Here is a 24,175-nt window from a genome sequence, read left to right on the forward strand (position 1 = left end):
CACCTTGGGCAAGGCAACTGCCGTTTGTGGGTCTCGGGCTCCTGGAGAGATGGGGCGAGATGGCCCTCAGGTCCTCCCCAGTCCCCACCCGCTCAGGTAGGCGGAGAAAGTGCTTATTCTCATTCTGCTCTTTCCTGTGTGCCTGAGCAGGTACCAGGGAGTGTCAAGGCTTCCCAGAGATCACCCAGGAGGTAGGTTCTAATAGCAGAGCCTCTTTTACCAATGAAGCAACCGCCAAGAAGAGCGAGGTGCCTTGCCCAAGGCCACCATGAATGAGTGCCAGAGCTGGGATGACCCCAGACAACCCCTTTCCACCTTTGCTGTCGGGACCGCTGGTCAGGAGCTACCGTCCTCATCTGCCCAGTTTGCAAACAGAGGGAGGACCTGGTTACAGGACCGACCGGGAGCAGCAGAGCTGTACGCAGCATGGTGGGCATTGCAGCGGCAGAGCTGGAAGGGGCCTCACAGACGGGCACTGGGGACCTGCCCAGGCCACGCGGCGTCAGCACAGGGGCAGCACCTGCACCAGGGTAGAGCTGCGGCAACCATCCAGGAAACCAGAAGGTGGGGACCAGAGGAGGAGAAATCCCAAGAGAAGAGGTTAATGGAGACAATTCAGCTGAAGTGAAGGAAAGAGAAAGGGAGGGGCTGGGGAGGGGCCGACGTGAGGGAGGAAGGGATGGAAAATCACTGCAGCAGGCGGGGCAGGGGCAGGGGCCTTCTCCCTTAGTGTTCTTTTCCAGTATTTCTGATATTTCTACTCTACCGGCTTAGGGAGTAGATGTATGTGGGTGGCCCAGAGCCAGCATTTTCATGCCAGGGTCCAACTCCCTGAGGAGCTAATTGCAGGCTAGGTGTACCAAGCAGGACCTAGGGGTAGGGTGGGGTCGGTGCTTCTCAAACTTTTTCCTTCCCTGATAATCCCCTTGGGCTTGTTGGGGGAAAAGCAGATGCTACTCTTCCCCAGAGGGATCCTAATGCAGGGAGACTGGGATGGGGCTCGCGAATCTGCATTTTTACAGCTACCCCAGGTGTTTTTGGTGGAGGTGGCTCAAGTCCCCACTGGAGACACACTGGCGTAGAGCCTGCCCAAGGTGGGGATGAAGTGGAGGCTGTGGAAGGGGTATGCAGGGGTGTCCCTTCCCGGTATCTGTTCTGAAGAAAGTGAGCATGTGTGATGGGGGAGGGCAGCAGGATGCTGAAAGGGTCTCAGCAGAGAGCTGTCCTCCACAAGAAGTGGTCCTCACCTAGGGACAACTTTGTTCCCCCAGGGGACATCTGGCAATGTTTGAAGACATATTATTTATTTATCTGGTTGCACCGGGTCTTAGTTTCGGCTCGCAGGCTCCTTAGTTGTAGCATGTGGGCTCCTTAGTTGCGGCATGCGAACTCTTAGTTGCAGCATGCATGTGGGATCTAGTTCTCTGACCAGGGATCGAACCCAGGCCCCCTGCATTGGGAACGTGGTGTCTTATCCACTACGCCACAAGGGAAGTCCCTGAAGACATAGTTTATTGTCACAGTTGGGAAAGGGGGGGTGCTTCTGGCACTGAGTGCGTAGAGGCCGGAGATACTGCTAAACATCCTGGGACAGCTTCTGCTCCTCCCCCGACACACAGCAAAGAACTATCCTGCCCCAAAGGTCCAAAGTGCAGAGGTTGAAAACCCCAGAACCAGCCAAGTCCCCATCCCCAACCCCTTCTCCAGGATCTTGAATAAATACTTGCTCTGCATCACATCTGTTATGTAACAATGTGACGTGGGAGATGCTAAAATCACAGTCATTTGGCTCAAGCGAAAAAATCAGCACAGCCAGGTGGGTCTTGGCGTCTCTTTCCCGCTCCCATCCTGCAGGAGATTTGGATGCACTTCACAAGCGATTGGTGCCACCTAGTGGTACTAGAGTTAATACCAGCAGGAACATTTCCAAGAACTGGAAACTGTTGATTATTAACGGGCTTACTTATCACTGTGAAGATTCTGTGGAAATAAACGAAGACCACCCAAATGAGAACAAATAGAGGCTATTTATTCAGAGCTTTCTATAGCAAGGGAGTCAGTTACTTACAATCAATTGCATTTGGCAGAGACTCAAGTACAAGTGGAGAATCAAATGCTAGCAGAAAAGGTTTACAGAGGAAAAAGAAAAGGCTTCAGGTGCCCTGAATTGGAGGTTGTTGGCACGGGGAGGCTGGAGGCCAGGGCATCGCGTGTGATTGGTTTGGAGAGGCTATTTGGCTTTCTCTGATTGGTCCTGAGTTGATAATTGGGGGGGGGTGAAAATTAGAGAAGCTGCAGTCAGGGACCAAGTCCTGACTATTCGGGGCCCATTGCTGCCGAGGCTACGGGTCAGAGTTCTATTGTCATATATGGTCTGGCCAGTGTCTGTCTGTATATTCAGTCTCTTAATTCATTAATTATTCTAAATACATTCCTGCTGTTACTAATCACGAAACATTACATAGAGTTTCCCATGTGAGAAGCAGCTTGACTACAAATCAACAACTCTAATTTTTAAAGGCTGCCCTTACAATTTTTGATTTAGCGTTCATATTTGATACCACTGTTTGATTTTGCTGTCCATGGTGTCTTTTTTTTTTTTTTTTTTTTGTGGTACGCAGGCCTCTCACTGCTGTGGCCTCTCCCGTTGTGGAGCACAGGCTCCGGACGCGCAGGCTCAGCGGCCATGGCTCACGGGCCCAGCCGCTCTGCGGCATGTGGGATCTTCCCGGACCAGGGCACGAACCTGTGTCCCCTGCATCGGCAGGCGGGCTCTCAACCACTGTGCCACCAGGGAAGCCCCATGGTGTCTTAATATGTATAACTCTGTTCTCCTAATTGAAATCCACATGGGCCCCGGGAATCCCTTAGCTTCACCTGTTTGGGTGACTGTTAACTCCTTGAGATGGTGCACCTTTATCACCATCAGCACCACCAGCATCACCACCACAAGGACACTGGTTCTCAAAGTGTGTTCCCAGGACCAGCAGCAGCAAATGGGAACCTGTCAGAATTGTCAATTCTCAGGCTCCACTCCAGACCTACAGAATCAGACGCTGCAGATGGGCCCCGCCCTCAGGTGATTCTGGTGGATGCTCAAGTTTGAGCCACCACTTTAGGTGAATTTCTAGGATGCCACAAAGGGCTGAGGTCAGACCTTCCATGATGTTTCCTCCAAATCTGTGAAACAGAACCACTTTATCTAGATAATATAAATGACAATATTTGCTAACATTTAGTGACACCTGGTATTACCCACGTCATGTACAGTTTTGACTCACTGCTTTCAACAGCCAGAGAGGGAGGTTCTGTTCTTACCTCCATCCGACAAGTGAGGAATAGAGGCTCCAAAAGGCGAGGTAACGTGTCCCTAAGGTTATACAGGTTACACAGAACCAAGAACTGAAGCCAGGCTTACTTAACTCCAGAATTTTGTTCTTAACTACTGTTTTCTTTTCCCCAAGATTATTTATTTATTTAATTTATTTTTGGCTGCATTGGGTCTTAGTTGTAGCACACGGAATCTTCGTTGCGGCGCATGGGCTTCTCTCTAGTTGTGGCGTGCAGGCTTCAGGGCACGTGGGCTCTGTGGTTTGCGGCACTCAGGCTCTGTCGTTGAGGCATGAGAGCTCAGTAGTTGTGGCCCGCAGGCTTAGTTGCCCTGTGGCATGTGGGATCTTAGTTCCCTGACCAGGGATCGAACCTGTGTCCCCTGCATTGTAAAGCAGATTCTTTACCGCTGGACCACCAGGGAAGTCCCTTAACTACTGTTAAAGATACTAATTGCCAGAATCATAGATGTAAGTCTAGAGAATTTGTATAGCTTTGGTCAGACTCCCCTCCGCAATTCGCTTAAGGAGAAACAGAGGCCCAGAGAGACCACCTGAGGTCATGTGGTTACCTCTTTTTTTTGTTTGTTTGAATCAAAAATTTTTATTTATTCTTCGGCCAAACACAACTGATTTCCATCCACAATTTTTTTTTAAGGTAAGGAACAGTGAGTCAGGGCTTTCCCTAGTGACACAGTGGTTAGGAATCCGCCCGCCAATGCAGGGGACACGGGTTCGATCCCTGGTCCGGGAAGATCCCACATGCCGTGAAGCAACTAAGCCCGTGTGCCACAACTACTAAGCCTGCGCTGTAGAGCCCGTGAGCCACAACTACTGAGCCTGTGTGCCACAACTACTGAAGCCCACGCACCTAGAGCCCGTGCTCCGCAACAAGAGAAGCCACTGCAATGAGACGCCTGCGCACCACGACGAAGAATAGCCCCCGCTTGCCACAACTAGAGAAAGCCCGCGTGCAGCAATAAAGACCCAACGCAGCCAAAAAGAAAAAAGAAACAGTGAGTTAACTGAAGAAAGGGCTGTGGCCTTGGCTAGGGAATGGTGACACTGTGACACTCAACAGAGAACGTGGGCCTGTGGGGATGAGCCTGGGCCGTGAAATGACTGGACCCGGGTCAGCGACCCTTCTCCAGGAAGGCTCTGCAGCACCACACACACTGCTGGTAGATGGTCTCAAAGTCAGCATCGTTGCCGTAATAGGGATATTCAATAATGAGTTGCTTTTGTGGATCATAGCCCCCAGGTAGTTCAATTTTCGCTCTGCAGTTTTTAACTTGATTACTTTTTCTATTCAAATCTCTCAGGTTGCTGTCATCCATACATAGCATATCATCAAATGTGGCAAAGTCTTCTTTGGTAACCCAGACACACGAATAGCACCGACTTGGTCAACTGTTCGGCCATCCTCCCGCGGCACATAGAGGTGTCCACTCATGTGGTTACCTCTTAATTAGGGGGCTAGAACCGAGAGGCTCTGGTTTCAGATTAAGTCCTCAATAAGCCCTTTGGTGAATCAGAGTCATACAAGAATATTTTACACCTTTGGGACAGAGTAAATAAATAAATCAGAGGAAGCTGGGAAGGCATAATTAATAGCTGGCCATATTTGAAACCAGTGGTAGTAGCTATGACTTCTGTCTAGGGAACTTTCAAAGGGTCTGCCGCATCTTGCGGAAATGGGATATGGATCATTAGCACTGCAGGAGTTCCCACATTTCGAGCCCTCCTTAGGCTGTGAGTGGCAGTCACACTTCCAGGAGCAGGCATGGGCCACGACCTTGTTTCCCTCCCCAGGGCCCTTCCACTTGTGAGGCCCTGGCAGACTTCTGTTGAAGCCTGTCACCCTCGTGGAGATAAAGGGTCATGTATGTAGAGGTGACTGTGGTACCCCAGCACAGGGCAGCCTCCTAAGCCCCAAAGAGCAGAGCATAAGACCACTGGGCCCTCCCAGGCTGTGCTGGCTGATTTCCAAGCTCTGTTCTGCTCTCCTTTGCTCTCTAGAGGTAGCTGACCTTCCTTTGGTTCTTCAAGGTTAAAAAAACAAACTCCCCCAAAACCTCACACCAAACACCTTCCATCTGGGGGCTTAATACTGGACTGAGTTTAAGAAATACTGGAGCTTAATAAGTATTGGTTGAATGAATGAATGTTCTTTCCGGAGCCACTCCCCAAGGTCCAAGCACGTTCCCCAAATCGGGGCAGCCAGGGACTCCAGCCGTCCAAGGACAACGCTCCCAACCCCCGCCCTCACCCCCACCCCCCACTTCCCGCTCAGTTGAAAAACAGACCCGTGTTCCGGAACCGCCCTTCAGTTCACCTAACGTTTCCGCGTTTCCGCGCTCTTTGTAAGGAAAGCTAAGGATGTTAGTGGAGAGACAGACGCGCAGCGGGGAAAGGGGGCGTGGAGGGCGCGTTGGCGTTTTGGGTTAATTCTATTTCTGGGACTCCGAGACGCAAGGGCCGGGTGAGCCTCGGCCGCAGTCCGGCTCGCGTCGGCTTTAAGGGGCGGTCCCCGAGCCTGCGGGCGGGCGGTCCCGGAAGACGCGGATACCGCGGCCTCTGCGTCCTCCGCGTCCGGATCCCCGGTCCTCTGTGCCCGGATCCCGGGTCCTCCGCGCCCGGACTCCCGGTCCTCCGCGGCCCGATCCCCGGCCCTTGGCACCCCGATCCCCGACCCTCTGATCCCCGGCCCTCGGCACCCGATCCCCGGCCCTAGGCACCCCGATAGCCGACCCTCCGATCCCCGGCCCTCGGCGCCCCGATCCCCGGCCCTCGGCGCCCCGATCCCTGGCCCTCTGATCCCCGGCCCTCTGCGCCCCTTCCACGCCCTTGGCGCCCGGACCCCACCGCGTGCGGGGACTCGGCTCTCTACAACTCCGCCCGACTCCTCCCCACACCGTACTCGGTGCCCGGGTCCTCGGCCGCCCGCACTGCCCCCGCCCCCCGCCCCAGCTCTCCACGCCTCGCCCCGCCTGGCCGTTCCTCACCCCGACCCGGGCTCTTGGCGCCGCGGCCCTCCGCACGGTCCCCCCAGCCCCACCCCGCGCAGGCCCTCAGCGCGCCGGCCGGCGTGCGCGGTGACCCTGCTGCGGCCCGGCTCTGTCTCCACCCGCGCGGCCACCTCGCGCGGGCCACGTCCCCGACCTGGGCCTGGCTTGGCTCCTCCGGCTCTCAGTTCCGAAAACCCTCGGGCCTCAGACCCAGGCGAGGTATCCGGCAGGGAGCGGGGACTGATGGGCCAGCCCTCCTGCGGCGGAGGCGGGGCAGGGTTGCGGGCCCGCGGGGCGGGGCGGCCCTGAGGAGGCAGGACTCGCAGCAGGACCCGGCAGAGGCTGCACACTGCACACGCGAGGCGAGGTCTGAGCTCCCCGAGTCTCACAGCTGCCTCGCTTTCAAGTGGAATACTCAGCTGGGGCCCAGACTCAGGCCAGCCTTGCGGAAAGAAGGAACGAAGATGGGTGCTCCTTAAGTGGAGGCAGGCAGCCTGGACCGCGACCTCTGGGAGAGCATGGTGACCCCCTGGCGCTTCTCTGTCAGGGTCTGCTTGTCGCACCTAAGGGGCTTGGAGCTCAGAAAGGACCTCGGTCTTTTGAGACCCTCTGGGTGCTGTCGCAAGGCTAGACTCTGTTGGCTTCTGCTTGGCACTTTGCCCAAACTCATCTCAGCCTCTGAGGACATTGGCAAGGGGGTCCCTGAGAGCTTGTGTCGGCAAAGGACCAGTTGGAGTGACCTGGCTGAAAACGGGCCACTGGAGAGAGTTCCCCCGGAGCAGCGGCTAGGCTGCCTCCTTCTGCACTTGCGGATCTGGCTCCGCGCGGGGGCGCTCTTGGTGAAATTCTTCCCCCTCCTTTTACTCTACCCCCTCACCTACCTGGCTCCCAGCGTCTCCAGGCTCTGGCTCCACCTGCTTCTGAAAGCCACCGAGACCTCCGGTCCAACGTACATCAAACTCGGCCAGTGGGCCAGCACCCGGCGTGATCTCTTCTCAGAGGCTTTCTGTGCGCAGTTCTCCAAGCTGCACGTCCAGGTGACGCCCCATCCTTGGACCCACACTGAACACTTCCTACGGCAGGCCTTCGGAGAGGACTGGGGAAGGGTCCTTTGCTTTGAGAAGCAGGAGCCTGTGGGTTCCGGCTGCGTGGCCCAAGTGTACAAAGCACGTGCCAATCCTGCCTTCCTGGAGAATGACAGCATCCGGAGACTGGCCACAGCCTCCAGACTGCAGATTTCTTCGGAAGCCGGGAAAGTCCGGGGGCTGGGAGAGCTCCTTGGACACTTGGGGAAGGCGTGGAGGCCTCAAGGAAGTCTTGCCGACCAGTCATTTCTAGAAGGGCTGCTCTTCCCTAAAGCTGACCTGGTTGGATCGAATGCAGCCTTGTCTCAGGCTTCGGGACTCGCCCATGGACCACAGCCAGATCACCTCATCCCCGTGGCCGTGAAAGTAAGTGTTCTGATGTTTGCAGCCAGACCCTTCCCATCTCTAAAATCTCACCGACTCCACGGAGCTGCCCAGATCAGGAAGTCCCCCTTTGCAAGTCACCCCACATTGCCTTCCATTGATTTCTTTTAGCTTGACCGTTATCTGAGTGCCTGTGATGTGCAAGCTGTTTGATTTCTTGGCTTGAAGGAGTGGTGATGCGAATGGTCTGAAAGAGGAAAATGAAGAGGGTTTGGAGTTGGCTGTCGCTGTGGGTGGAGGACCCACCATTCAGCTGACCTCCTGCTCTGGGGTCAGGATAGATCGGAGACAGACTGTGTTAGGTGTGCTGTGGTGAGCCCAAGAGGGTGGCGTTCATTTTACAGAAGTGGTTTCCTTCTCTCTTTATTTGCAATCACCCGTTCCCGGGCTCCATCAACTCTTCTCTCCACACCTTTCCACCCCTGTTCAGCACGTCCCCAGGAGAACTGGCAGATGCTAGTAGCAAATACCCTGGTGCTCTCTTTTACCTCCTCAGATAAAACCCTCCCAAGGGTGCCTCACTCAGACCTACTGAGTTATACTTTCCAAGGGAAGAGCCTGGGCCTGGCTTTTTATAAACGCTGCAAATGATTCTCATCATTAGGCACATTTAGGAAACACTGGTCCAAAATATCTCGAAGGTTCCCTCTGCTCTGTGGGATACAAAAGGAGTGGATGCCTGCTGTATACCAGGAAACATGCCCGTCACGTCAGATGCATTGTTTAATCTTTATTAGATGCCCGAGATAGGCATTTTTTTCTTATATCTTTATTTATACTCCACTTTATTCCTAAAAGGATTTGAGGTGGAGGTAGGGGTTATTGTCCGCATGGGGTTTTTTTGTTTGTTGTTTTGGCCATTCCACGCAGCGTGTGGGATCTTGGTTCCCTAACCAGGGATCGAACCGGCGCCCCCCTGCATTGGAAGCATATAGTCTTAACCACTGAACCACCAGGGAAGTCCCCTATATGCATGTTTTAAATGATAGAACAGGAGGCTGAGAGAAGTTGCACAGCTTGTCCAGTTTCATACAGGAAATGGGTTGCAGAACTGGAGTTTGAACTCTTTCCATTCCACCTCTGGAGTTCTGTGACTCTAGAGCAGTATTTTGCAGGCTTTGGACCACCTGACTCAGCTACCTGTACACTCAGTAAAATGCAGATTCCCAGCTCCCCTTCCAGCCAGTCTGATTCAGTACGTCTTTTTTAAAAATATTTATTTATTTGGCTGTGCTGGGTCTTAGTTGCAGCATGCATGTGGGATCTAGTTCCCTGATCAGGATCGAACCCGGGCCCCCTGCCTTGGGAGCGTGGAGTCTTAACCACTAGACCACCAGGGAAGTCCCTGACTCAGTAGGTCTTGGAGGAGATCTGGGAGTCCACATTTTCACCAAGCAACCCACGGTGACTTTTATGCTCACTAATGTTTAGGAATCACTGATCTAAACTTAATGTATTTGAAGGAGAAGCCCACCTATGCTTCCCAGCAAAGCTGAGTGCCATGCAGGCGAGCTGCCCTCTGAGTCTCCTCAGGAAGACGCAAAGGGAGGAATGCAGGAGCATCCTGGGCGTTGGGACTGCTTCTCCTTTGCTCTGATGAGAAGCCTGCTGACTCTCCTTTGACGGTAGGACCCAGCCGTGGCTGGGTTGATTGATCCCTCCTGTCTCACTGTGTCTCCTTTTGGCAGGTGTTGCACCCTGGCCTGCTTGCTCAGGTGCAGATGGACCTGCTGCTGATGAAGATGGGCAGCCGAGTCCTTGCACTTTTGCCAGGAATCAAGTGGCTCAGCTTGCCTGAGATTGTGGAGGAATTTGAGAAGCTCATGGTGCAACAGGTGAATTCTCTTTCCCTCAGTTGTAAATAGCACACAACAGTTTTTGCCATTAGCAGCTGCTTAGTAAATGCTGAATGGATGAGTATTTTCCCAGTGCGTTGTGGCTAATGTAGTATATTAGTCAGGATAGGTGATGCTAGCTGATATAACAAAGAATATCCAAATCTCAGTGACTTAATGCAACAATGTTATTTTTTGCTTATATGAAAGCTCCATGCAGGTGAACTGAGGGAGTGAGTGGCAGCTCTACTCCATAGTTATTCAGGGACCCAGTTTCCTCCCAAATTTGTCATCTGGGGTCAGTGTGGAATGGGGAGAGAGGCCACGGAGGGTCATGTAAAGGATTCTGTGGCCAGGTCTGGAAGTGATATATATCACTTCTTCCCAGTCTACAGGTCAGAGCTTTAATCACACGGGCCCAGTGTAACTACAAGGGAGCTTGGGGAAGGCGGTCTTCCTTAGTGTCTGGGATGAAAATGAAATGATTCTGGTGGAACATATAGCATTATCTGTGCCACAATCAATGGCCGAACTCCAGAAGCAGAAGAAGAATTAGCGAAGTCACACACGGTGCCTTTGGTTTGCTTTGTTTCCGGGGTTAATGAGTAGACAAGGACCTCCTCCTTGTCCAGGGCCCTTGGGACACCTGTTTAAGTAGCCAGACTTGGTAAACATGCTGGAGGCTCTCAGGGCTCCAAGGAGGCATCTGTGCTGGCTTCCTGGCGGTTGGCACAGAAATTGGCAGGCTTTCAGAAGCAGTGTACCAAGTCTTCACTTATGTCCTCTGATTTAGGGTTTTAAGCCCCAGGGATGCGTTTTAACGTTTAGAAAGCTTTGCTTTATGCTATGGAGTTGTGTAGGTTTGATAATAAAAGAAAATTAAAACAGAGAAAAATAACTTCTTTTCTGACACCCATCTTGGCATTAATCACTCTCAGTTCTACCATCTGAGCTTCAGTTCCCCTTTGAGAAGTCTGATAGGCATCATGGGATCCCATCACTTGAAGCTTAGACCTCTATAGCGCACCCCATTTATCTCAAAAATCAACTCTTCCTACCAGCTGTAGCTCTGAGTGGTCCAATCACGTTCCCAGCCTTGAAATCTTAGAGTCTGGGTGTATGTAGGGGGTGTATGTTCATTTATAAATTCATGTAACATGTATTAAGAACTGTGTTAGAAGCTGGTGAACTAAGAAAACAAGTGAGGTTTTCCTGTCCTCAAGGAATATATAGTAGTAGGAGGAGGGCTGATGTGAAATATTTGGAGAAAAAGCATGAGTTACAATAGGAGTCTCTACAGATTCGGTCGGGTTCAGCTGAGGCTCAAGAGGGGAAGTGGTCATTCCACCCTGAGGGTCCAGGCTCCCTAGGCTTGCGCTGACTCGCGAAAGGGCAGTGTTTGCAGTTGGCCCAAATGGGGGAAGAACATTCCAGTCAGGGGGAGTAAACAAGGCACTGACACGGGAGGCATCTGGCAGGCTGAGATGTTCAGCACTCTGCAGATTGGGTGCAGCTGGAGTTTGGGGAAGTAGAGGAAGGAGGAGGCGCCCCAAGAGATGGACCTGGAGAGAGAAGCAGGGGCCAAACCATGGCCCACCTTGGACGTCATCCTAATGAATGCAGACTCCGTCCTGCAGGTGGGGTGGGGGGGACACCAGAACATGGATTGGAGAGAGGGAAGATGGGGGACAGGGAGCCCAACTAGGACACCTCTGTTAGGGTTCAGGTGACTGGTTTTGAGTCACCGTGGGAGGAACAGTGGGATGGAAAAGGGGAACAGATCTGAGAGTGGTGAGGGCTGCAGAGTTGATGGCACTGAGTCTCCCATGGGTATGGAGGGTAAGAGAGAAGGTGTAATCTGCAGTGACTCGCAGGTGACTGGGGGCAGGGTGAACGTAAATTCAGTTTAGACAAGTTCTCCAGCGTGTCTGCTGTCTGCAGCTTGGAGCTCACGTCGTGGGGTAGGGATGGGGCTTGAGACTTCTGGGGCAGCCCGAGTTTCTTGGGAGTTCTGCAAGAGAGCAGGTGGGGAAGGCAGGTGAATCTTGGGACTTGCTAGCTCTTGGGGGGTTCAGATTTTGCTGTCTCTGGGCCCAGGCTACCCCTCCCTCACCTCTTCTCTCCATTTCCCTGTAGATTGACCTGCGTTATGAAGCTCGGAATCTAGAACACTTCCAATGCAACTTCCTGAATGTGAACTCTGTCAAATTCCCCACCCCTCTGCGTCCCTTTGTCACCAGGGATGTCTTGGTGGAAACGTATGAAGTAAGACTGAGAGCTTCCCCTGGCCGCGCCTTTTACTCATAGTCAGGTTGTCTCCCCTTCACAGGAAGGCCTGAGTTGGAAAAGACAAAAGCCAAGAGAGCATGTGATTACTGCCTGTGAAACTGAGAGGGGTTTGGATACGCCTGAGGGTGGAAGGCAGCGTAGCAAGGTGGCTGAGAGCCTGGCCCTGACCTAAGACTTTCTGGATTTGGAAGTCTGCTCTGCCACTGTATTTGCTGGCTGGCTTCAGTTCCCTCCTGTACAACAGCAGGCAACCCTTCCTGCCTCGTAGGGTTGTCCCAAGAGTCAATGAAACATTGAATGCAAAATGCCCTCTGCACAGAGACTGCACGGCAAAAGTGCTCAACACAGAGAAAGTGCTCAACAAGTATTCCTGTCATGGCCTTAGCTGTCTCCTGGTTCAGTCTCCTTTGTAAAGATGGTAATGAGATCCAGAGGAGTGACCTGAATGACCCACTGTTACTAGCTGTGTGACTTTGAGCAAGTTACTTAAACTCTCTGGGCTTTAGTTCTTTTATTTGTTAATTAGGGATAACAAGATCTATCTCAATAGGCTGCTTTGACAATTAAATAACTAACCTATATGAAACACGTACTGACTGGCTCCCCTTTCTTCTCTCTTCCTTTTCTTTTCCCTCCTGTGAGGTCACAGAGCTCATTCTTGTCCCCATTGGCTGATTCTTGACCAGAAACAAGCTCACCCTGACAGCAAAGCCTCTCTTACCTGTGGGTGGCAGTCGCTGGATTTCCTCCCTAGTAAACCTATGGGACTTGTTGATACGTGTTGTAGAAGGGAAGGGTAAATAGGTTAAAATTATCTTGTGGGTGACAGATTCATAGGGGCTCTAAGAAAGGAAAACCTCTCCGGGTCACTTCCCCATCAGTGGGAAGGCCGTGCGGGTGTGTCCCTGTGGAGACGAGGAGTGGGGCAGTCGCGGGCTGTGCAGGCTGAAGCTGTTCTCTCCCCGATCTTCCCCCAGGAGAGTGTGCCTGTGTCTAGTTACCAGCAAGCAGGGATTCCCGGGGACGTGAAGAGGAAGATTGCGCGGCTGGGGATCAACATGCTCCTGAAGATGGTGAGTTCACGGCAGGGCGGCCGCTCAGCTGGCACGCGGTGGAATTGTGTGTGGGAGGCGGGAGGTGGGGGACCCTGTTCGGCCGAGCAAATGGCTGCTGGCTGGAGAGGGTCAGCTCTAGAGATAGCCCAGCTGACCCAAACGCGCCTTCTTCTACAGCTTTCTGTTGAGCACTTTCTCCGTGTTATGCGCTGTGTCTCTGTGCAAGAGTGGGGAGGGAGACCCAGGCCCCACCCGACTTGCCTACAGTTTAGACAAACAGCCAAAGACCACCTCGGGTGTTACATGCTATTTCATTCATTCATTCAGCAAGTATTTGTTGAGCACCTGCTACGTGCCAGGCACTGAATTAAGTGCTGGATTTACAGTTGTGAGCAAAAGAGACATGACAACAATGTTCAGGGAACATCCCCGTTTAGTGGGAAGACAGGCGATGCTAAGTGGGTGAAGTACGGGTACCCGAGGGTCATTTAGGATGGGCCGTCCCAGCCCCAGGATTTGTTCAGGAAGTGGCACCATCTCCTCCGGGATGTGAAGGAAGTCTAGCTGTCTCCTTGGAGAGGATGGCCTGACAATAATTACTAATGAGTTGACACTCAAAAAAGGCTATAGTGAGCCCAAAGCAATATCAGTTATTTCATCACTAGTAGTAACAGCAGGAACCCAGCATTGTTAGCAGCTCATGTGTAGGAGCAAGGAAAGAAGATACACGGGCTTCCCTGGTGGCACAGTGGTTAAGAATCCGCCTGCCAATGCAGGGGACACGGGTTCAAGCCCTGGTCCGGGAAGATCCCACATGCTGCGGGGCAACTAAGCCCGTGAGCCACAACTACTGAGCCTGTGCTCTAGAGCCCACGAGCCACAACTACTGAGCCCACGTGCCACATCTACTAAGCCCGCGTGCTCTAGAGCCTGTGCTCTGCAACAAGAGAAGCCACCGCAATGAGAAGCCTGCGCACCACAACGAAGAGTAGCCCCCGCTCACTGCAACTAGAGAAAGCCCACGCACAGCAACAAAGACCGAACACAGCCAGAAATAATAAGTAAAAATAAATAAATTAAAAAAAAAAAGATACTGAGATTGTCGAGGGTCTGAACTCTTCCTGGTGGTTGGCACAGAAGAGAGTGGTCGAGGCACAGACAGCTGGTCTAGGATGCATAGTGAGGACGAGTGCCCAGGTCTGGGGGTACAGAATCGGGGTAGGAAGGAACCAGGCGTGTGTTCAGAGAGTAGGAGGAGAGAAACCAGGTAACCAAGGTGGAGCCGTGAGGGCCAGGCAGGTGGCAGAAGTGGGGCGGAGGTGGGAATGGGTGCGCCGAGCGGGACGGTGGTGTGGTGCAGGCAGACAGCACAGGAGGCTGTAAGCCAGACACCTGGAGAGGGCTCAGGGTGACAGGGGCTGGTGGTTGAGTGGCTCTGACTTCACCTCCAGCCCTGGGGTGCGTGGGTATCGAGAATAGGTAGCCCTCACCCAAGGGGCTCCTGGAGAAGTGGGGTTGTCGCTGGAGAGCTGGGTTTCCACTGTCAGCACAGTGGAAGCTCAGTGGGGAGAGGACTTTGTCCCCAGTAACAGGGCTCCGAGGCGCACCGTGGGCCAGAGGGGAGGGTGCAGGGGGGAGTAGCTAGGGGAGAAGCAGTGCTAAGCAGCGCTCAGGAGTTGGGAGATCACGGGGGGCTTCCAGCTTGTGGGATCAAGGACCCTGGGGCTCAGCTAACAGCAAGGTGCCAGGAGGTTCTGTCCCAGGGTCGGGGGTCAGCTAGCCTTTGGTGACCGTATCCTACAGGTGTGCAGGCCCCGGCTTCCTCAGTTCCTGGGATTTCCACCAGGATAGCAGCCTCCCTTACCTCCAGCAGAGCCAGGATCTGGACTAGAAGGGTCCCTCGGTGACCTGCTGCCATGACCACCATGAGGGATGGGGTCTTTGGCCTGAATCCAGTAGAGGAAGGGCTCTGTGTTGGCTGGAAGGAGGCTCCCAGGAGCCCCTCCAGCAGCAGCTGTTCTGTACCTCTGCCCCGGGTCTCTCCTTCCCCTCATAGAAGGATTGCTGGTGGTTTCTATGATCTTTCACAGCAGGCAGATTCCTGTTCCACAAAGTCATGCCTGACTTTCCCTCCATCACAGTGCCTGGGGCTTTCTTTCCTGCTTAGCAGGTTCAAAGCCATTTCTCCCAGCCTCCCCGATTCCATGCGCCAGTACAGCTGTCAGGATCACTGCTAGCCTTCCTCATGTGGACAGATGGAGGTAATGGAGGCAAAGTCTGATTTATGAAATATTTTTGAAGGAAGGAAGTTACATGAATTGTAAGAACTGAGAGGTTTGGGGAAAATCTGTCAACAATGACTAGATAATTTTTAATTTGAATATTAATTGCTCAACTCATAGAGTAAAAATAAGTCTCTTGAAATGCGGTTTGGTCTTTGATCATGTTCCCCTATGATCATTTTTAATGCTCTTTACTTTGAAAATAAATCTTCTCCTGAAAACATCAACCTGGCTTGTCCCTGTACAAATTTTCAATCAATGATATCAAGCTCTGAGGCTTTATAAAACGCACACCTCTCTGCCTTGTAATTCATCATCGAGAACTCGCGTCACCCTGGAAGCTTTTCCACACGTGGCCTCGTGGTGATGGGATGGTGAGGTTGACTTAGCCTAGAGTAGCTCTGATCTCTTCCCAGATATTTGTGGACAACTTTGTCCATGCGGACCTTCACCCTGGGAACATCCTGGTTCAGGGTGCCGACGGTCTTCCCAAGAGCCAAGAGGCGCAGCCTCAGCAGGTAGATGTCTGTGACGCGCTGGCAGTGGCTGTGACGCCTGCCCGGTGCCCGCTGTGCCTGGTGCTTCTGGACGCCGGCATTGTGGCCGAGCTGCAGGCTGCCGACCTGAGGAACTTCCGGGAAGTCTTCATGGCCGTGGTGATGGGGCAGGTGAGACCCACTGGGCTCTCGGGATTTGGGGGTGAATTTTTTAGGCCCTTGGGAACCTTGGGGCTCCTCAGCGTTTGTCATTCTTGTAAATGCCTGTGTTTGCCAAGGGCGCTCCTGATGGAAATGGGTGGAGCAGAGAGAGGAAGCGGGGAGAAGGAAGGGGAGCAGGACAATGAAGCTGCCGAAGGCTCTGTAGTCAGAACGGGCCTGCTCGAGCGGCTCATGGTTTGGAATGATGGGAAGACATGCCTCCTTCCCAAATGCTGTTGTTCTGGTGGTCTCTCTTCCTTCCTCAGTAAGTGTACAGCTGGGCCCTGGGAACGCTAGCTTCTTGACTGAATAACAGCCGCCCTGGTCTGTGCCATTTGCTGCGAGAAGGTGGGGCTGGTGAGAAGCAGCAGCTCAGGGAACTTATTCTCCAGATGTGGGAAAACACATGATTGGGGTGGGTGTGGGGGGACATAAGTGGTTTTAACCCCTCACCCCGTGCCTCTGAGGGGCTCCAGTGGTTGAGAATTATTATTTAGCAAAAAGGACTCAGCGAAGCCTCTACTGAGTCAACCTAAAGTGCCACATCAAGGGGGACAGTGAATTCTCCAGCAAGAAAGACCCTGGGAAAGAGAAAGCTGGAAGAAAAGGCGAAATTCAGAGGAACCCCTGCTTAGGAGGCTTCTGAGGGGGCAGACCAGAGGCGTGAGCCTGAGCCAGGTAGAAAGGACCTCCTGGGCCGAGGTTCAACACTGAGGTGCAGTGGCTGGTGAGGGGGTGGGAGGTGCTCCTCTGCACAGGTTTGGGCAAAAGAAGAAGGTCACAGCCGAGGAGGAGGAGCCTGGCTCCTGGGCTGTGACCGCCGGGGCTGCGTGGGTGCTGGGGAGACCATGGAGGCTTTGATCAGGGGCTTCCTGGGTGGAGGAGGGGTGAGACGGCTGGAGCACAGAGGCTGGGTCAGCCGTGAGCAGGGAATTCTGTTCGGGCGGGAAGACCGCCCTCAAGGATGGTGTGGCTGGTCCAGGCTGGCGGCAGGTCCTGGTGGCTCTGGGCCAGGTGGGTTGGTCGGCAGTGCCGCGTAGCAGGCACTGGCTTTGCTGCTGGGCCTGGGTGGCCTTGGAGGCAAAGGAGACAGTGCAGCTCCTTTCCTTGACTGTGCTGAGTATAGGTGGGGCCCCACTGCCCAAGACAAGCTGCAAAAGACCTTGACTATTTACCAGGTATGGCGGGGCGGGGAAGTAAAGCTAAAAAAGGATGGGTGGCCAAAAGCAGGGTGGTAGAAAATTTGGGGCGGAAACAACTAGGATATGAAGAAGTTTGGGCAGAGCATCTAGTTTTATGCCCTCTTGACTCTACCAAGTTTTTTTCTTTTGCGTCTTCCAGGGCCAAAGAGTGGCTGAGCTCATCCTGCATCATGCCCGGGCCAGTGAGTGCAAGGATGTGGAGGGATTTAAGGCTGAGATGGCCAGGCTGGTGACCCAGGCCAGGAAGAACACCATCACGCTGGAAAAGGTGAGCAGGCCACTCCAGGCGCAGGGGCCTCGGGGTGTTTACTGATCTTGCCCTTGGACACAGCAAACCACAGGTCTAAGGGAGGCCTCTTCATGGGGGGAAGTCTCGAGGGGCTTGGGTTTTCAGGCAGATAAAGAACAAAGCTTTTCCTCTGCCCACATCTTTGAGGTGTGAGGAGGCCCTCTGGAATCCCGGCTTTCAAGAGCGGCTCCTTGACCAGGCTCTCCTGGGTGGCTGCTGGGACGGTGACATATGTAGTGCTGCATACCTGCCCTGCCCAGACTGGGGGTCAGCTGTTCTGCTGCCTTATGTCCGTGGAGCTCAGCAGAGCATGGCGGTGGGGCGAGGGAGGACTGAGGCCCCTGAGCAGACAGAGGACATACCGAATGTTCACGCCCTCTATTTAGACCTGCAGCAGAGCCCACTTGGTATTCTGCACACAGTTCTGACAAACCTGAGTTTTCTTCCCAAGTTCATTCCCAAGTCCACGCTAGCTGGAGCGAGTCAGAACAAGAGGTGGCCCACTGGCAGTGGGGAGCGGCAGCGGGCCCCCCGGCGCTGCCTGTCTTATTGATTCCGAAGTGATGTCTGTGTGTGCCGGGAGTGTGGGGGTAGAGGCCTCCAGGCTGGTCCTTCCGAGGGGTCTTTGAACTCAGCTGTGAGGTGCAAGTTGGGCTTGTGTGCATGCAGTCCTTTCTGGGATTTGTCAGGCAGTCTGTTTCTGCTCACTGCTGTGTGTGTGTGCGTGCGTGCGTGTGGCCGTGGGACGGGGCAGGCAAGGGAGAAGGGGTTCCCGGGGGCTCTGCAGCCTCTGCAGACTCTTTATTCTGTTTTCCAGCTTCAAGTTTCCATCCTTCTCTCGAATGTCTTTAAGTTGCTGATGACTCACAAGGTGAGGTCTGGGTGGAGAGCTCGCCCTCTGGTCAGGCAGGAGGGGAGGGATCTGGGGAAGGTGGGTGGCCTCAGGGTGGTGACAGGTACTTTTCTTATGTGAGATCTTGTTTTTGAAAACGTTGCATGCACCGATCCCTGTGGTGAAGAGTGCTGTTTCTGTTTCTTGACGTCTGGCAAGATCTTTCCTTGGTCACGTTGTGATCCCACATTGGCGGGGTTTTTGGTGAAAAACTTTGTTTTCCAAAACTTTTGACAGGTTCCATTTTAAAAATGACTTAGGGCTTCCCTGGTGGTGCAGTGGTTGAGAGTCTGTCTGCTGATGCGGGGGACATGGGTTCATGCCCCGGTCCGGGAGGATCCCACATGCCGCGGAGCGGCTGGGCCCGTGAGCCATGGCTGCTGAGCCTGCGGGTCCGGAGCCTGTGCTCCACAGCGGGAGAGGCCACAACAGTGAGAGGCCCGTGTACCGCAAAAAAAAAAAAAAAAAAAAAAAAAAGGAAAAAAAAATGACTTAAATATCACCTTAGGATTGGGGAAAGCTTTAATCATTGCTAGGGGGCTGGCTTGGAGAGAACCTGGAATGAACACACACTCCTGGGAGTTCAGTTGCACGGGACGGGGAGCCGGAGGGTGAGGCTCACAGCCAGCTCCGCACCAACCAGCTCTGACCTGCTCAAGTCTCTCCAAGTCTCCCCGGGGCCGCTGGGAGGGCCGGATGAGGCCTTGACAACGGTAGCAGTGTGCCGTGACTCCCCTCTACGCAACTAATTTAGCTGTGTAACATTTATTAGTATCTGATTTAATCCCCGCAACATTCCTCGAGGCCGGCACCGAGCAACTCACCCCCGGCCAGGTGGCCCCCATGGTAGTGCCCGACCCTGTGCCCGCAGCCCGACTGCGGAGCCCCACTCCCAGCTGCTTTGTTCTCCGGCCTCCGGTGCTCGCACTGGCACACAGCCTTCCTCACACACTGCCTGGGACACAACGGTTACCAGAGCTTTAGATGTTTGCTGTTGTCATTGTGATTCTCAGGACAGGACAGCAGAGAGAGGGCCAATCGAGTACAGCCACTCTATTCAAGTGCTTCACCAGGCACTTAATTTAAAACAATTCAAAACATTTTAAATTGCGGTTAAAAAAATAATATAAAATTTACCCTTACCCATCTCCAAGTGCACATCTCAGCAGTGTCAACCACATTCACAAAGTTGTGTAACAGATCTCTAGAGCTCTAGAATTTTCTCATCTTGCAAAACTAAAACTCTGTATCTACTGAACAAAAACTCCCCATGCCTCTCTCCCCGCCAGCCCCTGGCAACCACTGTTCCACTTTCTGTGTCCATGATTTGGATGACTCTAGATTTCTCATATAGTAGAATCATAAGATATTTGTACTTCTGTGACCAGCTTATTTCACTTGATGTAATGTTCTTGAGGTTCATGTACTTTGTAGCAGGTGATAGGATTGCCTTTTTTTTAAAGACTAAATAATATTCCATTGTATGGATATACTGTATTTTCTTTATTCGTTCATCCTTTGATGGACATTTGGGCCACTTCTACCTCTTGGCTACTAAGAACAATGCTGCAATGAACACGGGTGTGCGAATGTCTCTTTGAGATCCTGCTTTCAATTCTTTTTGGATATTTATGCAGAAGTGGGATTGCTAGATCACATAGTTTCTTTTAAATTCAAGTACAGTTGATTTACAGATGGTATTTCTTTTAGTTTTTGGGGAAGCTCCATACTGTCTTCCATAGCCTGCACAATCTTACATTCCCACGATGAGTGTGCATTTGTAACATGCCGCTTTCTCCTGATCAGCCATATGACTCCCCAGACAAGTTTTTGGGCCTTAGCTGGGAAAAATACCCCTTATTTATTTATTTATTTTAAAATATTTAAATATTTATTTATATATGGCTGCATTGGGTCTTTGTTGCTGGCACGGGCTTTCTCTACTTGTGGCGAGAGGGCTACTCTTCATTGTGGCGCGCGGGCTTCTCTTGTTGCGGAGCACGGGCTCTAAGTGCTCGGGCTTCAGTAGTTGTGTTACGTGGGCTCAGTAGTTGTGGCTCACGGGCTTTAGAGTGGAGGCTTAGTAGTTGTGGCACACGGATTTAGTTGCACCGTGGCATGTGGGGTCTTCCCGGACCAGGGCTCGAACCTGTGTCCCCTGCATTGGCAGGCAGATTCTTAACTACTGCGCCACCAGGGAAGTCCCCTTTACTTTTTTTTTTTTTAATAAATTTATTTATTTATTTTTGGCTGCATTGGGTCTTCGTTGCTGTGCACAGGCTTTCTTTTTAGTTGCGGCAAGCAGGGGCTACTCTTTGCTGTGGTGCATGGGCTTCGCGCTGCGGTGGCTTCTCTTGTTGTGGAGCACGGGCTCTTGGCACACGATCTTCAGTAGTTGTGGCTGGCTCGCGGGCTTAAGAGCGCAGGCTCAGTAGTTGTGATGCATGGGCTTAGTTGCTCCATGTGGGATCTTCCCAGACCAGGGCTCAAACCCGTGTCCCCTGCATTGGCAGGCAGATTCTTAACCACTGCGCCACCAGGGAAGTCCCCAGTCCCCTTTACTTTTTTTTTTTTTTTTTTTTGCAGTACGTGGGCCTCTCACTGTTGTGGTCTTTCCCATTGCGGAGCACAGGCTCCGGACGCGCAGGCTCAGCGGCCATGGCTCATGGGCCCAGCCACTCCACAGCATGTGGAATCTTCCTGGACCGGGGCACAAACCCGTGTCCCCTGCATTGGCAGGCGGACTCTCAACCACTGTGCCACCAGGGAAGCCCCCCCCCTTTACTTTTAACAAAGATTATTTCCCCATGAGTCAACCTTCCATTGCCTGACCTTCTGTCCACCTGAAAAGAGATTCTTGTTCTAGGTTTAAATGCTGGCTCTACTCTTCCTCACCCAGAGGCCTTGAGCAAGTCACCACCTGAGCCACCCTGAGCCTTAGCTTCCTTATCTACTGAACGGAGATAATGAGAGTACTTTTGAGAATTAATTGGGTAATCCTCGTAAATTGTTATTACTATTAACCTGGCTCCAAAGGGGAAGAAACTCTGCTGTATTTGAGCAAAGCCAGTTGTGCTTGGTCTCAAAAAGACTACTGTGGATTTTGAAGAATGACCCTTATTTAGATTTCTGGTTCCCGGTGTAGCTGTAAACTATTCACTTTAGTATTTTTAAGTCATTCACACACACACTTCCCCTAGAGAAGAGCTGTACACACTGCATCCCCTATATTTTCCTTAATATTTCTAGTAGATGGGGGTTGGGTGAGTAGATGAGATGGTGGGAAAAATGACTGGGTAGGGAAAAGAATGTTAGGTAGATGATAAAAATCACATGGGCAGGTAGATGAGGCCGGGAGTGGATGGTGACATGTTACCCAGGACACTCTGTATATCAGTGGGCTTCGGAAAGAACAGCTGTTTTTCTGTTTCAGGTAAAGCTTGAGAGCAACTTTGCCTCAATTGTGTTTGCCATCATGGTGTTGGAGGGGCTTGGCCGCTCACTGGACCCTAAACTGGACATCCTGGAGGCAGCAAAGCCCTTCCTTCTGCCAGGACTAGCGACCTCCCGCTGACTGCAGCAGTGGGTGCTTCATCTCAACTGGAGGCCACTCCCAACAGCCTCTCCTGTGGCAGCTTGAACATTCTAAAATTGGGATTGTGGAAGACCTGCCACTGCTTTTCACTCCGATTTGGTTTCAGGCATCTGTCTTAAAAGCTTTGGGTTAGTTGGAGAAGTAAAGGGAAAGAAGGTCCTCTCGGTTCAGTCGTGGAAGCTGTGCCTGGTGTCAGGGAGACTCTATTTCAGGGAAAATGTTCTCTGAAGGAGGACGAATAAACTTATTTTGTTTTCTGGTTTTTCCCTCTTCTCATCTTAACCCTCTGTACTCCCGGATCAGGTGGGTCCTGCTGGTTGTTTCCAGACTCTGATATCTAGGTTAGAAAATGTCATAGACTCCTGTCGGCCCATGGCTTCCAAATGTCTTTTGTCTTTTGTTTTTTTTGGTGCACTGCTTGCGGGATCTTAGTTCCCCGACCGGGGACTGAACCCGGGCCCTCGGCAGTGAAAGCACAGTCCTAACCACTGGACCACCAGGGAATTCCCCACAGTATTTTGTGTTTTTTGTTTGTTTGTTTTGTTTCAAATGTTTTGATTATGTGCCCTGTTGGTAAAAAGTTGCGTATATTTATATATACATGCACATATATCAGTTTTATACAGGTGCTACCATCACTAGCCAATCTCTGGAGGCACAGCCTTCACTTAGGGCAAGTTTCACTGTATCTCAAATTATCCTCTGGACAATTTAAAATATTTTTTGCCAACCTCTTGCTAAGTTGTATTATAAGGTAAAAGGAAAAAAACCACAATGATTAATGGTTAATGTGACATACTAGAGATAGGAACAGAATCAGCTCTGCCGTTCTTCTTAAAGATCCCCTGCGCTCACATATTAGCATTTAGATTCTGGTTTTTCTGAGCAACGTTCAGGCCCTTGTGCATTTGCCCAGGGTTAATTTCAGTTAATATTAATATAAAGATAATATAATAAGTACATCCTGTTAACCAGGACTGGAAATCCACGGTAGCACTCAGTGACACTCCAGCAGTGAAGGAAGGGGTGGCGGCCACTGCCGCCCTCTGCACTGGGCTCATCTACGGACTATTGTCTCAAAGCTGGTCTGACGTGTGTCTGGCCCACATGGATGTAGAGGGTCGCAGGGTCAGCTTGTAGAGTGGATATCAGTAAAGCTTAATTTCTTGTTTTTGATAAAAATAGTATTTTCCCCACATTCCAGTGGATTCTCCTGCTTGTTTTGGAGACCACGGCTCTAGACAGTGAGTGGAAGCTCAAGCCTCCCTGCTCTCTAAAAGTCCTGCTCTGACCACAGGACTAGATCCTTTCATTCTTTCCTTCTTAAGGCTAAAGGTTCTGTCTTTTAGGGAACAACTAAGGTTTAGTTGGACAGAGATTCCTTTGGTGCAGTTTTTTTTTCAGAGGGGTGGAGATGTTGTTTGTACCTTCCAGGTCTTGAGGGGAGGGCATTGGAATCAGGCAGTGAGGTGCTGGGGGGCTCCAGGTAGCCCTGTTCAGCTCCCTCCTCATGAGCAAGCCAGCTAGACATTCGGCACATACAGTTACACTGTGGGGCGAGAGAAGGGGGCACTGACATACAGCAGGTGTCTCCCTGAGCGAACACCAGCACCACTGAGCCTTCCTTTAAAGCCAATGGATTCCATCAACCCACTGTGACATGTATTAGTTATCTATCACTGCATACAAACTACCCCCAAATGTAGCAGTTTAATACGACTACACTTGTTACCTCATAGTCTCTGCAGGTCAGAAATGTGGGTGCAGCTCAGCCGGTCCTCTGCTTAGTCTTGCACACCTGCAGGCATCTTGGGGCTCCACTGGGGTGTTTGATACCAAGCTCACTCATGTAGCTTCTTGTGGGCTGTTGGACCGAGGGCCTCAGTTCCTCAGGAGCCATTACAGCAGCAACAGAAAACGAACACAGGCTGGATTGAAGAGGAGAAAAATGGTTAATGGTTGTGCTTTAATACAGATAATTTGCTGATTTTTAAAATAAGTATCTTAAAAATGCTAAACTTGATTTGTACGTTCATCTTCATAAGGAGAAAAGGCTACTTCTTGGGTATAAGTAGATAAAGTGTCCAGCAGGGCATCTCCCCAAAGGAAGATCACAGCTCAATCCCACTAAAGTAGAGAGAACAAGATTCATTTCTGTGTCACTAAAACCACTGGAAAGACAAGTTCCTTTCTTCTTTACAAGGCTTATAGGGAAAGGGAGATCAAACAAGC

General features: G+C 51.9%; 1 protein-coding gene across 3 annotated transcripts; it reads left to right on the forward strand.

Moving 5' to 3' along the window:
* The first annotated feature begins 6,384 nt into the window (after positions 1-6,384).
* Positions 6,385-23,723, forward strand: ADCK2 (aarF domain containing kinase 2). Of its 3 annotated transcripts, XR_013829816.1 has the most exons (9): positions 6,385-7,788; positions 9,495-9,641; positions 11,778-11,906; positions 12,908-13,003; positions 15,684-15,935; positions 17,307-17,435; positions 18,274-18,327; positions 21,215-21,341; positions 21,782-21,836. XR_013829816.1 is itself a non-coding variant. In XM_079931817.1 (8 exons), the coding sequence occupies exons 1-8, from the start codon at positions 6,856-6,858 to the stop codon at positions 21,920-21,922; spliced, it is 1,881 nt and encodes a 626-aa protein (XP_079787943.1). In that variant the 5' UTR covers positions 6,385-6,855; the 3' UTR covers positions 21,923-23,723. The 3 variants fall into 3 exon arrangements, 2 of the variants coding, with proteins under 2 accessions (XP_079787943.1, XP_079787944.1); XM_079931817.1 differs by lacking the exon at positions 21,215-21,341 and having other exon boundaries at positions 21,782-23,723; XM_079931818.1 differs by lacking the exon at positions 21,215-21,341 and having other exon boundaries at positions 15,684-15,845; positions 17,379-17,435; positions 21,782-23,723.
* The last annotated feature ends 452 nt before the right edge of the window (positions 23,724-24,175 follow it).

The sequence above is a fragment of the Stenella coeruleoalba genome (genome assembly GCF_951394435.1).
Source record: "Stenella coeruleoalba genome assembly, chromosome: 9".
Classification (NCBI taxonomy): domain Eukaryota; kingdom Metazoa; phylum Chordata; class Mammalia; order Artiodactyla; family Delphinidae; genus Stenella; species Stenella coeruleoalba.

Excerpts from the sequence above, each read along its gene's own strand:
- ADCK2 (XM_079931817.1), top strand. The coding sequence starts at position 6,856 with ATGGTGACCCCCTGGCGCTTCTCTGTCAGGGTCTGCTTGTCGCACCTA. Across the intron at positions 11,907-12,907 it reads TCTTGGTGGAAACGTATGAA|GAGAGTGTGCCTGTGTCTAG; the intron begins GTAAGACTGAGA and ends ATCTTCCCCCAG. Across the intron at positions 15,936-17,306 it reads TGGCCGTGGTGATGGGGCAG|GGCCAAAGAGTGGCTGAGCT; the intron begins GTGAGACCCACT and ends TGCGTCTTCCAG.